The following is a 15,326-nucleotide window of genomic DNA, read 5'->3' on the forward strand; positions in this document are numbered from 1 at the left end:
GCAATTTTCAAATGCTACTCCAACTTACTGATAATACAAAAGGGGTGGCATAGGATACTTTCTCCTAATGAAGATACCCATGTGTTCATGTGAAGGATGGCCAATACATTCTGATTCATTCCTCTTATCTCTAAGTTAACTCACTCGAGTCTAATTTAAAATGGCATGAGGTTCCAGGATGCAGCCAGCAGCTTATCAACTCACTTCACTGATGGGTTAGCAGGATGGGAAAACTTGTCCCCTTGGTCTCTGATGATCACACCGTGACATGAAGGAAACATTTCTGTTAATTTTATATAAAGGTAAAATGGTAAACACTGTACAATTAATTATCTGGCCCCATAGAAACACCTGCACACCTATTTTCTGACTGGGGCTGAGAAACATAGCCCACTTGGGCTTGATCTCACATGGTCTGCTGGCTTCCACAAGTTTTCCTGGAATTTCCCATTGACTTACAGTCTTTGGCTAAGTTCTCTGATTTCCTATCATTCCCTCTCCCCACCCCTAGCCTTTTTCATCTCTAAGGGTCCCCTGTCCCATAGATTCTATCTTCATTCAGCCCCACATCTAGTAAAAAATGTGCCATAATACCATTTCCATATACCTTTCTCCTTTTACTAAGATGGTACTAGATTCTTCATTTTAGCTCTTTGTTAATCCCTTATGTAAGTTCCCTCTAATATGGATGAAGCGTTAACTGAAGCACCCAAAACGTATCTTAAAAGGTTCCCCTCCCCAAGTGGGTTCTGCATTTTAGTCAGTCTACAGAAGTATTAGACTATTTCATCAGGAATGGGAGAGAGTTCTTTCACCTTTCGGTACAAAATGTATTTATGGGAATAAAATTTAAAAATTACATTACTGCAATTCTAAAATGCACTTTGTCACATATTAAGATTTCTAAAATTGACATGACACTTACAATTTGTATTTATGTTTAAGGTGGTGGTGTTTCTTTTGAGCCACAGCAGCTGTAATTAAATCAATGGTGCATCATACAATCTAATATCTTCAATGTGATAAAATACGTTACTAATTGTCTTCTCAGGTCCCTACATTACTCTGCCATGGCTAGAGGTTTAGGACATATTTTATTATTAGGCTAATGTGACGGAATAATATAATGATAAATTCAGAAAGAACATAAAACATTAAATGGTGGATTTTATGGCAATGTGTATTGACTTTTTATTAATAATGTATTGTCTATTAAAGAAGAATTTCATGAAAGCAAAATGTGCAGAACAGAAATTATAGCTATAACTATAATGACAGTGAATAGTGACTCCAATGGCATTTAACAGATGTTCTATTTTCTAAGTAACAGCTGCTTGATGCATTCATTGTACCAAGTTAATGGTCTGCTAGTGTTATTTCACTTCACAGATAAATTACTATGCCCGCTTTAAAAAAAAGATATGTAATTTTTCATGGGAATGATAGTGTAACAGACTTTAGAAATAAGTAATAGTTCTCATGCTTTTATAGCTAAAAGGACTGATGAGTTGAGGCAATTATCCAGATAATCTAGGACCAGAGGCCAGATCTCTTTAAACTACGAAAGGTGATTGTTTAAAAAAAAAAAAAAAAAAGTACAGGGCATGGTTGACTGAACTGAATGTAGATCTCGTTACGACCACTTATATTGCATTATCTAGTGGTTCGCAAACTTTGTTGAATTACTAGACACACTGGCCACATTCAGGTCAATTACATCATAATCTCTAGGGGTGGGCTCCAGGCACTGATAGTCTTTTAAAATTTCCCAGGTGATTTCAGTATGTAGCCAATGCTGAGAAGCAAGGGGAAAACAAAATGATACAGTTTGTCACAAGATTTTACTGGGTGATTGTCATTAAAATTGTAGGACCGAAAGGACAGCAGAAAGATAACCGAGTCAACTTATCACTTTCTTCCGAATGCTGAATATTATAAAAATCTGTCCCTGAAATCAACGTGAAAATCACAATGATTTGTTACATGAGTGGCTATTTAGGCATCAATTATTTTGCATTACTTAACACCCTGAATTGAATTCAACATTTGTGTATATGTGTGATTCTTTCAGTCAACTCTGGGCATCCGAACACTACTTTACTTTTAGTAAAACCTAACGGTCAACTGGTGAAAAATGGTAGATATGTACGATCCCCAAAGCGGATAGATCTAAAGTATTATAGAACCAAAATTATTTTTCCACGGAATTATATTTGATCATTGTAATTTTTACACAATACTGTGAATATTAAAAGGGCTCTAATGTAGCTGAATTATTTAAGTGGCTTTGAATTTTTGACTACTGAAACTAAATTTGGAATGCACGAAATCTGCTACTGGTTAAATCAGAAAATCATATAGATTAAATTTTGCTGAAGCTTATATTTTCCAAACATAATGATATCATCTGAGATATAAACTTCTATTTAATCACATAACTATCTGCTTTCTACAATTATATTTTTGTGCTCAATTCATATGCTAAATAATTGTAGCCATATGGGATATTGAGAATTGATTTACTTATATCTAACTAATCAGACTGATTTTAAGACGTTAACAAATGATATTTCAAATCCGCACTTAGCCTTTGTGTCAATGTATGTCAGTTGGTTTCCATACAACACCCAGTGCTCATCCCAACAGGTCCCCTCCTCAATACCCATCACCCACCCCCCATCGACCCTCAAAATATCAGTGTGAACGATAAATACATTTTTGGGTCACTTTGGTTAGGTTACCTTAAAATTACTAGAAAATATGACTTCTAACAATAATTACAGTGGGGGCACCTGGGTGGCTCAGTCAGTTAAGCGACTGACTTTGGCTCAGGTCATGATCTCACGGTTCGTGAGTTCGAGCCCCGAGTCGGGCCCAGTGGGGACATGCTCAGAGCCTGGAGCCTGCTTCGGATTCTGTGTCTCCCTCTCTCTCTGCCCTCCCTGCTCTCGTGCTCTGACTCTTTCTGTCTCTCAAAAATAAATAAATGTTAAAAAATAATTTAAAAAGTAAGTAGTGTGGAAAAAACCTACTGAAATCGGAGACAATACTGTACTGCCAGTACTTCTATTTTCTCATCTATAAAGTGGGAGCATTTGATCAGATGATGCTCATATTTCCATTTGTTCTAAAAGTTATCACAATGTTAAAAGCACATCAGCATTTTTCTCTTCTCTCACAGTGCTTTGTCATTATGTTTTAATTTTCATCTCTTCAATTGCCATTGATTTTATTGAACAGATATTTACCGAGCATACCCTATGTGTCATATATCATGTTACGTGAATGGGAAACACCAGTGAACAAAATGCACATTTCCACCTGTTCTCTCAGCAAGTGAAATTGTTAATGTCCATGTAGCAGTCCAAGGAAGTAGAAACTGTCATGACAGCTCAGGAATCCTGTGTCGTGCTAGTACACTCCCCAGCTGCTGGTAATCACTTCTAGTTTGCCTTACCATTTCCTTCCACTCTTTCCGTGTCTACTCTATAGACATCAGTGTTTGTGATCTCAACCTGGCACTCTCTCTCAACAGAGATTAGAAAGGTATGAAGGGGCAGGCCGCCTGGGTGGCTCAGTCCATTAAGCACCCGACTTTGGCTCACGTCAGGATCTCATGGCTCATGAGTTCGACCCCCACGTTGGGCTCCGGGCTGACAGCTCAGAGCATGGAGCCTGTTTCGGAGTCTGTGTCTCCTTCTCTGTCCTCCCCTGCTCGTGGTGTGTTTCTGTCTCTCTTCTCTCTTTCTCAAAAATAAATAAACACCAAAAAAAAAAAAGTATGAATGGGGAATAGGTCTGATCATGAGATGGTCACCAACATTACTGTTACAGTTCCCCTAAGGCATCTCTGTTCTCCAGACCATGCGGCTAGGAATGATCTCCCCTTTCAAAATATTAATATTATTAAGGGGCGCCTGGGTGGCGCAGTCGGTTAAGCGTCCGACTTCAGCCAGGTCACGATCTCGCGGTCCGTGAGTTCGAGCCCCGCGTCGGGCTCTGGGCTGATGATGGCCCAGAGCCTGGAGCCTGCTTCCGATTCTGTGTCTCCCTCTCTCTTTGCCCCTCCCCCGTTCATGCTCTGTCTCTCTCTGTCCCAAAAATAAATAAACGTTGAAAAAAAAAATTTAAAAAAAAATATTAATATTAATTTCTCTCTCTTTATCACCACTCTAATAGAGGTAGACAGTTTGAATTTAAAAATACAGGGAAAGGGCGACTGAGCTTTAGAAAGTTCAAATTAGCATTAACAGTGTAACTTTTCAATTCCCATTATTAAACTTTTATCTCATTTCTGTTATTACTTTAAAATGTCTGCTTCCTGTTATTTGAATTTAAACTGTTTTCTTTTACCTTTTAAAACTTTGGAATACATTTTCAATTTATTCATCTTCTCCCCTCTACCTGCAAGCTGGAAGTGTAGTCATATGGTGAGAGTTGACAGCACAGTTTTCCTCATTCTTTCTCTCCTCGAGACTGGAAAATCTGATCTGGGATACCTCAGATATTCTCAGGTTTATAGTCTTTTCCCAAGTACATGTTACTTTTAAAGACCTGGAAATGTGTCATATAGCACTATCTTTAGGAAGACCTATGTGTTCTAACATCTATGGCTTTGAACATGTGACAAAAGGATTGTGAGCAGGAGTGAAACTAAAATGAGAGAATCTATTTTCGATTGTTCACTTTAACAACATCATCGGCCTATCAAAATGATCTTGCGGTGCCAAACTCTGGATACTTGTTAAGGAAGAAGACATGGAAAGTCCGGAATCAGGCTCATGGCATTGTTTCTGCATTGAAGCACGCTGATAGAAAAATGGCTACACAAACCTTTTTATTAGGTTTTTTTATAAGAATATTAATAAAGGTGCTATCTCATACATGACTCTAATTTTTCTTCCCTAGCTAAATTTTAGGGAAAAAGCTCTCACTAGTAAATTAAAAATATTTTGATGATAGTTTTAATAATTTGAACACTTTTGAAATTCATAAATAAGTTTCCTTCATAAGTATCGTACACTTAAAAAATGTTAAGTGGCTAGATCGCATGTTAAGCGTTCTTAGCACAATAAATAAAAAAAAAGTCTGTTTACTTCTTATTTTGCCCAGTGGGAAGCTTGGTGCCAAATTCTGAGGCTTTACCCTCCTCTGCCTATTACACTATCCATGGAATATTGTGGGCATATTTCTGTGCAATGTTTCCATCATTTTCCTTCTCTAATTTTCCCTTTCTTTAGTTTTCTAATTTATTTGTGCTTGACCAGGTGAATCATGTGTATCTCTTTGAGCCATTCTAAATATTTTTTTTCTGGAACGAGATATATAATAAATAAGTATAATTAGAAGAGTAGAAGTAACACTCAGAAGATTTAATAGTAGGCAATATATTCGAAAGTATGTTCTGTTTGAATAAACTGAAGGTCAAATAAATGCTTCACTAGTAACTAAATTTGATACATAAGAATGTTTTTATATAGGCATTCAAATATTTATAAATATAAATAAATATAATGTTCTTAGATCAACAGAACTGAAAGAAATTCAGTAGAAATAAATGAAACAGTTTAAAAATAAATTGACTCTACATATTAAAATTTTCTCCAAGTCAAAAATACTTGGAATGATAGGCAAATACATTCAATGTATTGCATTTAAATGCATACTCAATTTCTTTTCAAAAAAAATCTGACATTTACCCTTTGAAATTGCAGACAAGACTAACAGTTTGAGTCAAGTTCTCCACCTACCAAGAAAGCATGGGAAATAAGAATGTACTAGGGAATCACGGGGTTTTGTGTATGAGATTGTTTTCATTTTAAAAAATTATCATCAGTGTGGCTGCTTTAGATGTGTAGGTCACATGCTTTTATTATATGGTTGTGACTTTTGAAAAAGCTGTAGGCACCTTCCAGATGAGTTTATTAAACAAAGTATGTAATCTGGATCCAAATGTGCATACTTTCATTTGACCACTAAGGGGTCTTAGAGCATATCATTAGCAGCTTAGTGTTTCAAAATATCCAGAGAGAGTGATAAATTACCACAAAAGAAAAGAAATGCCAGTTTTCTATACTTTTTTCCTATTGGATCTCAAATTAGTATTACTCCTTGGTTTCATGGAAAGTAATTTCCAGATGGACTCAATAACTTGACACATCTCCAGACCCTTCAAGCCCTCTAATATGACAAGGATAATCTAGAAACTTTTGCCAAGCTAATTATATAATAGTATGGTTTTTTTTTTTTTTACTGATTTTATGGTGAAGCTAATGCAAACATCTCCTTAGGTGATGTACTCAGTGACCTTACAGAGACCGTGGAATTCAGAGTTCTTGTGTGGCACACTTCCATAGTTTCATCTCAGTCACTTGTAAATTGTAGTCAGAATTTTTTAAATCCCCTTCATTTCTAATTCTATTCTTTTGTGTACCATTATAGTAGCATTCCAAATTATATTTATAAAGCTACCCCATTGTTAGGAGCTGAAATGTGTCCTCTGGACATTCATATGATGAAGCCCTAACCCCAAGACTTTCGAATGTGACCAAATTGGGAGACAGAAAGGTTAGAGAGGCAATTAAGTAAAATAATGTCACTAGGGTGGGTCTTAATCCAATATGGCTGGTGTCCTTAGAAGAAGAGATATTTGGACCCAGGGATGTACAAAGGGAAGATCATACGAAGACATGAGAAGATAGCTATTTATGAGCCAAGGAGAGAGGCCGCCAAACGAACCAAAACCCTGCCACCACCTTGACCTCAGACTTCCAGCCTCCAAAACAGTGACAAAATAAATTTCTGCTGTTTAAGCCACCCATTTGTGGTACTTTCTTACAGGAGTCTTAGCAAACTAATATACCCATTACAATGGGGATATGAACACTTGAAGATATTGTCCAGAATTGTAAGGGGAGGGTAAGTGAGAATAAAGCCTGGATTATTTTCAGGAATCCTCTACATACGCTACCACTTTGCCCTTGCATGTTTTACTGTATTTCATACTCTAGTAGATCATAAGCATTTTCTGGGCCTTGTTTTGTTTGTGTATGAGTACTTATGGTAGAAACTGCCATCGACAGGGCATGGGTTTTTATAAAGAGAAACAGATGATGCAGGTCTCCCTCTGCTTGTATCTTATGATAAAAAGCACAGGGCTGATACTGCTGGGGCCCAAACCGCTATGTGTCCCCCAGAACGTATTCTCTTTTTTCACAAACAAACTCTACTCATCATTCAAGCAGGACACAATGGCCACCCAGTTAGGAACTATCTTTTGCCGTCCTCCCTGGAAGCTAAATATGAACAGGTGACTAACATCTGGCAAATAAAAATATGGGCAAAATGATGCATGGAGCTTTTATAACAGAGCTTTAAGAGGGAGCTGGCTTCCCTCCACTTCCTTTTTTCCCTTCCTTTTATGGGCTGGGAGCGAAGTGTGGTGGTGAGCGAGTTATACCATGAGAATACAAACACCCAGAAGACTGCAGAACAATGAAATGGAAGCAACCTACCTTAGGAGAATTTCCTGGAACAAAACTACTTCCCCTATCCAGAACTATCTACCTTCATGAGACAGAAACAAACCTCTAACGTTTGGGAGCCATGCTGATTTTCACTTATTTCTTAGAGCCACCCAGCCTGCATCTAAGTATATGATTGCCATTGGCTCGAACTAAAGTATCACACAAAAATATAATACTTGTGTGGGTAATAAGGGAAAAAAATAAGGCCACTGTAATTTTTTCCTTGTCCCCTGTGAACTTGCTACTGTAATCATCTCACAACATATATGATCCTGACCTAATAAATGCAACTCAATATCTCCACCAATAAATCTATTCTGAGTGGGAAGAAAAAGAAATCATTCCCTACTCTTTACTTGAAAACTATTTATGTAACAACATTTTATCCATACTTGTCCCCTGAATTTACATAAAAGAAAATCAGTCTTCAGTTTTGGTCTTATTGTAGGATTGTAAGTTTTTACTTAATGCAATTACAATTTCCCAAGTTTGGATAATCCAAATAGCCTGCTGAATCAAAAATAAAGCACAGGTTTCTTGAACATCTCACTGATACAGCAAGTGTTTGTTAATTTAAAAAAAATCAAGGGGGTAGAGTGTGCTGTGATTTTTTTTTCTAAATGCCTAATGGCTCAGCAAAGTTTAAGATGAAAACACATTATTGATATTGACTGTTTCATTTATATCAACAGCTTTTCAAGTAATCCGGTAATGAATCAACTGAAACAAAAATGAAGCTATGAGTACCTTGACCTTAAATTTTAGGGGGCAATAATGTCTGACTAGCTGTCAAGAGAAACAGCAAGTATGTACCAGCTGAAGATTAAAGGAAACCCTGTGCCCTTTGGTGATGGAAATCATAGCAGCCGCACAGACCCCTCAAGACTTTGTTTTTAATTGTGACATCAGCAATCTGCTGATCTTTCAAGACCTGTCCAGCCCAACTGTCCGCAGCCTGTGCCTCCTTGCTCTCATCATGGTTGTGGAGTCCCTCTAAGCAATCTTGGGCAAGCTAGGGAACAGAGAATCTCCTCTCTGGATTCACTTTCTGACAAATGATGCATGTATTTTTAAGGACTGATTCATAACCTACCTAATTCTAAACAAGCTCTGGGGAGATTCTGGCTACAGCTGCCCACCGGTTTTATCATGATTCAGAAATACAGAGTTAAACTACTAATGAAATTTTAAGGAAAGGACAAGCGAAGCAAGATAATATTTGTAATTCAACTACTGTTGCACATTAATAGTGTCTTGCAAATTCACATTGCTGTGTGTTTCTTTGTGTGTTAAAAATAACCTTCAGTGATACAGGCTTTACCTTTCCCCAGGCAACTTCAGAATCCAAATTACTAGGCATTCCTTCAACTGCTGATCTCTTCGTCAATTCCATATCTGTAGCCGCCAGCCATTCTGTCAAGGCATTCATTTCCTTTCGCATCTTACGGGACAATTTCAAGCATTTTTCCAACTGTTGCTTTCTTTCCGTCACCTGACAAGAATGATAATAAAATGTAACTTGGTTTACTTTTTCAATTTAGGTTTAGTTATACTCATGTAATAGGAACTTTAATAGTTTTGTCATTTAAAAATACCCTTTTTCTTACTTTTCAAAAATAATATTTTAGAAAAACCAGATATTCTATTAATGGTGAATAGACACAGTCTGGGGAAGATGAGATCCTTTCTCCAAAAGACTCTGTCCTATATCAGGTAGGAAAAAAAATCTATAATCATTTTCTTCAATATAAATAAAAATAATTTATGGTCAAATTTTTTAAATATATTGAATGATGTAAGTCAAACTAAAGATATAACACACTGCTTTTAAAAAATCTTCAATCACCTACCAAATGGATGGCAAAGTTTACAATCCTCTGTAGACAAATGAGATTTGCTAGTAAGGAATCAAAATGGAGAAAGAAACAATATAGCTTCTCTCAGGCAGTAAAATTATTTCTATAATGCTTAAAATGGTCAATTGTATTGTCATCGTATCTATAAAGTGCCTTACTTTTCCAGAAAAACAACACAAAGAGTAAGTCACTTCCCCCTTAAATATTTTTTGCCATCCAAGGGGGGTAAATGATTTAATTCCGAAACAAAATTTTTACCCCTATTAACAAAGAAAATCATAACATGATTTTGTGTCCCAGTTTTCAATGTTTAGAACTAAACCCCGCCCCCCAAAATCAAATTCTTCCACATTCTCACATGGAGAATGAACAAATGCGTACCATTCCACAACCTCTCCAGATATGCCTACAATCTGTAAGTGTTTAGGGTTGGTGGGTTGAACAAAAAGCCCAGAATCTCTTCTTGATCTCTTGATCAATCCATCTATCTATACACAAACACACACACATATGCACACATCAACACATATGAATACATAATAATCCAGCCGTAAGCATGAAAAACGCCAAAGTGACGATACCTTTAAAGAATTCAAAATGCTACAATCAAAATAAACACACTGAAACTTTGATATGGATTCCAAACACTCAACACAATGTTTTAGTTTCTTTAGCAGAGGTGTATGCACATTAAAAAAAAATGTTTAGTTGCTGAGGCTGCAAATTCAATTTTTTTTTTCTTTTGCAGATTTCCCCCTTCAGGGAAGTAAAAGCATCTGCCCCTTGGACTGTGAGGATTTTATTTCTGTGTGGGAGAAAAAAAATATACCTTACAGTGTGTTTCTGTGCATAGTTGTTTTTTTTCTATGCACTAGTGGTAGAAAAGGAATCCTAGATTCGATATTTCAAAGAAATTCTATCTTCCCAGAGCTAATGCATTATTGATTTTTATTTATTCTATTTTGTTTATATCCAGCTAAATAGGTTTTAATAAAACAGGAGACACTGCCATCTTAAGGAAAGTTGAGTTTTACACTTTTGTGTGTACGTGTGTGGAAAAGGGATACATTTAAAAGAGTGCCACCTGCAGTAGAATGCCTCAGCAGTCGTTTCCTGGATAAATGTAAGTGAGGCTGATAGGAGCACTGACGACGTGAGCATGAGTATTTGAGGTTGACTGGCCTATTGCTATTTAAGTATACTTCTATAAAAATCAAAGCATAGAGAAGCTCCACAAGCAAGTCCTCAATTTCTATTCACTGAACAATGAAGCTAAGTTGATGATAATAAACAGATAAAAATATATTCTGTAAGAAAAGTGTTATGGACTGAATTGCATCCTCTCCACTGTGAATTAAGACACTGCAGCCCAAAACCCCACTGTGACTGCATTTGGATATAGGTCTTTAAGAAGTAATAAAGGTTAAAAGAGATCATAATGGTAAGACCCTAATCTGATATGACTGTGGTCTTACTAGAAGAGGAAGAAAGATCTCTCTTTCCTCCCACTCCCTATTCTCTCATCCTTCTACTCCCTCTCCTCACTTCTCTACCTTGAGAGGTCACAATAAGGATGTGGCTTATGCAAACCAGGAAGAGTGTCTTCCTAAGCTGACACCTTGATCTTGAACTCCCCAGCCTCCACAATTGTGAACAAACAAATGTCCAAGCCACCTGATCTATGGTATTTTGTTATGGCAGCCTGAGCTAACAAAAAAGGAGTGTACATTGAAGTCAGGCAAGTACAACTATATAAATTCTGAAGATGATTAAAATAGAAGGTTTTTTTTTACACAAAAATAATAATCTATTAAAATAGGCTTTGTTTTGTTTGATTTTATCAAATAGAACCACTGTTGTTGAAGGTACTTCAACAATTTAAAATAAGACTTTTTTTCTTGGAGAAGGAATACATGACTTACCACATTTTTGTAACAATATTTATATATATTCTTTTTCTTGTTACTGCTTCTAAATTTTATTTCAAAAATAAATTTTTGCCCTGCCTTTTTACTGTATTCTATCATGCTATTAAAGTATGATTTCCTAGTATTTCATTTTGCTTTAATGATATCACTAAGTGCCAAATGGTTAAAATAAACATAAACTTTCAAATATATATTTTCAAGGTTAAATAGTACTTTACATCTTCATGAGACTCATTCACTTAATAATAAGTAACTTGGGTCACTAATAGTCTTCAAACATCATTTTTATTGTTTTACATTCAGGGACTATTTTATGTAAAATTTACTCTTGCAAAGGCAAAGATTTTGGGAAATTCTTCAAGGCAAAAGCAACGAAAAGGAAAGAAAAGGAAAGGAAAGGAAAGGAGAGAAAGAACGAAAGAACTAAAAGGCCCAGACAACATTCATATTTGAAAGCACAAAGAAACGACCTTTTCACAAGATCTACTTTTTAATAAAAAAATCTATTAATAGATTATTTTAGTGCAAAGTCACATAGGTCAAATTAGAGACTCTTGAGTAAAGAGAATAGCTTTCCAGAAATTAACAACTTGTAGCTTTATGATTAATATTAGAGATGATTCAACTGATGCTAAATACGGAACAATTGGCATCTGTAAAAATCTATAAACCCTAGATGAGATGCTAACTACAGATACTACCTTCCCTTCTGTGGTTATCTTTAACACAATGATAAACTTGTCCAGAAGGATAGAGGCGCCTGAGTGGCTTAGTCAGTTAAGCATCCGACTTTGGCTTGGGTCATGATCTAACGGTTCATTTTGTGAGTTCAAGCCCTGTGTTGGGCTCTGTGCTGACAGCTCCGAGCTTGGAGCCTTAATCCAGAGGTACCTTGGTGGACTTACACAAGCACTTGAAGTGTATTTTATTTCAAGTTTATCACCATGTTTTCCTATTTATTATGTATCAGTGTTCCCTACTTTTTGATCAATTGAGAAGGAAAACATTTTGCCATAGCATGACAGTGAGCTCCCTTTCAAACATGTGACATATAAATTAGCAAGTTTTTAAAATCTAAAAACAAAGATTGCCAACTAATGTGAATAGTTCTTCAGTTATTTCCAGAGTTCCATTTTAATCTAAAATTTACCTTCTCTTGGTAAAAAGTAATTTGCAATTAGTACTTTTAAAACATAACCTTCCATCTACTTACAGGGTGAAATAGTAGAAATTTGTGTCTGTAGGGATACTTCACAAATGTGGACACACATTTATATTTGTGTCTAAAATGAAGTAACAGGTGTCTCACTGATGTTGTTATATTTAATAAAGTGGAGAAGGTGGGACATAAAAATGTACTCTGTTCTCCCCATCGATCCCAGTAAATCTCTTTTATTCAGAAGGAAATTAAAATGAATGCATTTTTATTTTTTTCTGCTTTGGCCCTTATTTTACTCTATTTGTTTTATCACACGAAGTGTCAGGAAAATGAAACTGTCCGCAAATGCTCCTAATTTAAAGGTCCTCACCTAAAGTACTTAAATTTGTACTTATTCATAAATAGCCCTAAATGCCAAAAGTGGACAACTTTATTTGCATAAGTTTAAGCAAACAAACATGATGTTAATAAAATATTCTTATTATCTAAGATACCATATAATATATTAAGATATCACAATTTTTTTTTTAATTTTTTTTTTCAACGTTTATTTATTTTGGGGACAGAGAGAGACAGAGCATGAACGGGGGACGGGCAGAGAGAGAGGGAGACACAGAATCGGAAACAGGCTCCAGGCTCTGAGCCATCAGCCCAGAGCCCGACGCGGGGCTCGAACTCCCGGACCGCGAGATCGTGACCTGGCTGAAGTCGGACGCTTAACCGACTGCGCCACCCAGGCGCCCCAGATATCACAACTTTTTTAAAGACAGAAATGATTATTGTGTTACTGTGTCAGTATGTTAAACCTTAGCTGAGCACCAAAAATTTTTTTACAAAGTTTAGAGTAATATGTTATAAGAGCATGGAAAAGGCTAGGTCGGTCCTTGAAGGTGACAAGTCATGCCATTATGACTATTTTTTATGATTACTATCATTATTTTCAGCCATAAAACTTCTAAATCTATAGAGCATAGATAGAGAATGTTTGATTAGAGGGAAGTGGGGTAACGATCCTCGTCATTCCACTGTTTGGGAAAGCGGATAGAGAAATATAAATATCTTTAATTAACGGCGACATGGAATTGGGCACTGAACACTATCAGGACAAAAATACACAAATAATCAGAGAGCAATAGGACTTCACTGGATATCCATGCTACCTTATTAGCCAAATGTGGTGGATCATGCAAGACTTGCCACACAGGGAAATAATTTCTATGGAATGTGACAACTTTATTACACCTAATGTGGTCTATGTGGAATGTGTCAACTCCACTGTATCTAAATACACGTAAGTGCATTAGTTTATAAAAGGCTCCAGCCTTTAAGTCATCACAAGCAAATTTATACAATGAAAAGAAGGCGAGTTTAGAGGAAAGAAACCTTTTTAAAACCATACGATGGGCCAATAAAAATCTCTTTGAGCTGTACATATTTTTTAATGCAGACTGGAAAGAAGATCCTTATGGATTAATTATTGTTTCTTAACAAGAACTACACGTGGGACTATACCTATCTCTATCTGTATGCATAAATGTGTGTATGTACCTATCTATTGAGAGAAAATGATTAACTTTCTAAGACATTAATTGTGCATCATTACTACCTTTTGTTTTGCAATTTACAAGGAAAGTGGTAAATAGCCAGTGTTTCTGGTTCCAAGGCGCACTCACCTTTGCTCCCAGCTCATTATAATGTAATTTCAAAGCCGTGACTCTTTCATCAAGTTCTTTAGGGTTTTCTGTCTGTTTCTTCTGTACAATCTGACGTCCAGTTTTTATCACCATTTCCACTTCAGACTTCACTTCACTCAGACTTTTATACAAGTTCTAAGTTAAAACAAAACAAAATAATAAGCAATAGTGTCCAACTTATACTGTCATGATTAATAAAAAAGAATTAGAGGTAGAGGTCACTTTCATTTTCATTCCATGTTTACAGTTTTAATGTAGTAGCATTTTGCAGCTGTGATCAATATGTAGCCTCAACATTTTCTGTTGATTTAATATTTCTATTTGCAATTATATATAGACATACAGACATGCAGATTCTGTAGTTATTCTTACTAAAGTAAGTGTACGTCATGTATACATTTACTTTTACAAACCAAGTTGATCAAGATTATTTCTAAAAGTTAAATGCTTTCTATTTTAAATGTTTTAGTTATAAAATAGTAGCTGGGAGTTTGGAAAAATTCATTGACTCTTTCACCAGGTATTTATTGAGAGCCCAATACACCAGACAGTATTGGATTCACTAGAGACACGTTCACTGTTGTTCTCACACATTTCAGTGGGCATGAAACACCTAAATTTCCAGATCACAATTTCAACATCTATTAGTTAAATCATAGACAAGGAAGGCAGGCAATTTTAAATATGCCAATTACATTATGTAAATGTCTTTTCTAAATGGGGCTGATCAATTGAATACAAACAGATACAAAAATATAATTTAAAAACTCACATGGACATCACAACCATAAAGAACAAATGTATTACTTCAGGAAACTATACTGCTTTCAGACTTACGAAACAAGCATCACAACTTCACCTGACAGCTATTTTCCTGGAAAGATATGTGTATGTATGGAGGCATGAAAGCATACACACAGGTACAGGTGTATATGTGAAGACATGCATATATAATAGTTTACATGATACATTGTTGCTTTCACATGTTCAGTGGTAAATGTGAACAACTACATGTTTTATTGTTACTAAGAAACAAAGTTACTAGTAGGTAGCTGCTTTTTCTTGGGAATTACAACTTGGTTTATTTTCTCTTTTCAGTTTAAAATCAATGCCCACAACAATACATTTTGGAAAGGTTAAGCAAATATTAATTAAAGCTAATA

At 35.9% G+C, this 15,326-nt stretch overlaps 1 protein-coding gene across 3 annotated transcripts in view; it reads right to left on the bottom strand.

Annotated features, from left to right (window-relative positions):
- Positions 1–15,326, bottom strand: part of DMD (dystrophin) — a 1,834,617-nt gene that overhangs the window by 1,212,835 nt on the left and 606,456 nt on the right. For all 3 annotated transcript variants that reach the window (XM_030304767.1, XM_030304766.1, XM_030304768.1), the window contains 2 exons: positions 14,143–14,298; positions 8,848–9,018 (listed from right to left, as the gene is read on the bottom strand). In XM_030304767.1, coding sequence (XP_030160627.1) covers positions 8,848–9,018; positions 14,143–14,298 — 327 coding nt within the window. The remainder of the gene's footprint in view (positions 1–8,847; positions 9,019–14,142; positions 14,299–15,326) is intronic.

Source organism: Lynx canadensis, chromosome X (genome assembly GCF_007474595.2).
Source record: "Lynx canadensis isolate LIC74 chromosome X, mLynCan4.pri.v2, whole genome shotgun sequence".
Taxonomy (NCBI): Eukaryota; Metazoa; Chordata; class Mammalia; order Carnivora; family Felidae; genus Lynx; species Lynx canadensis.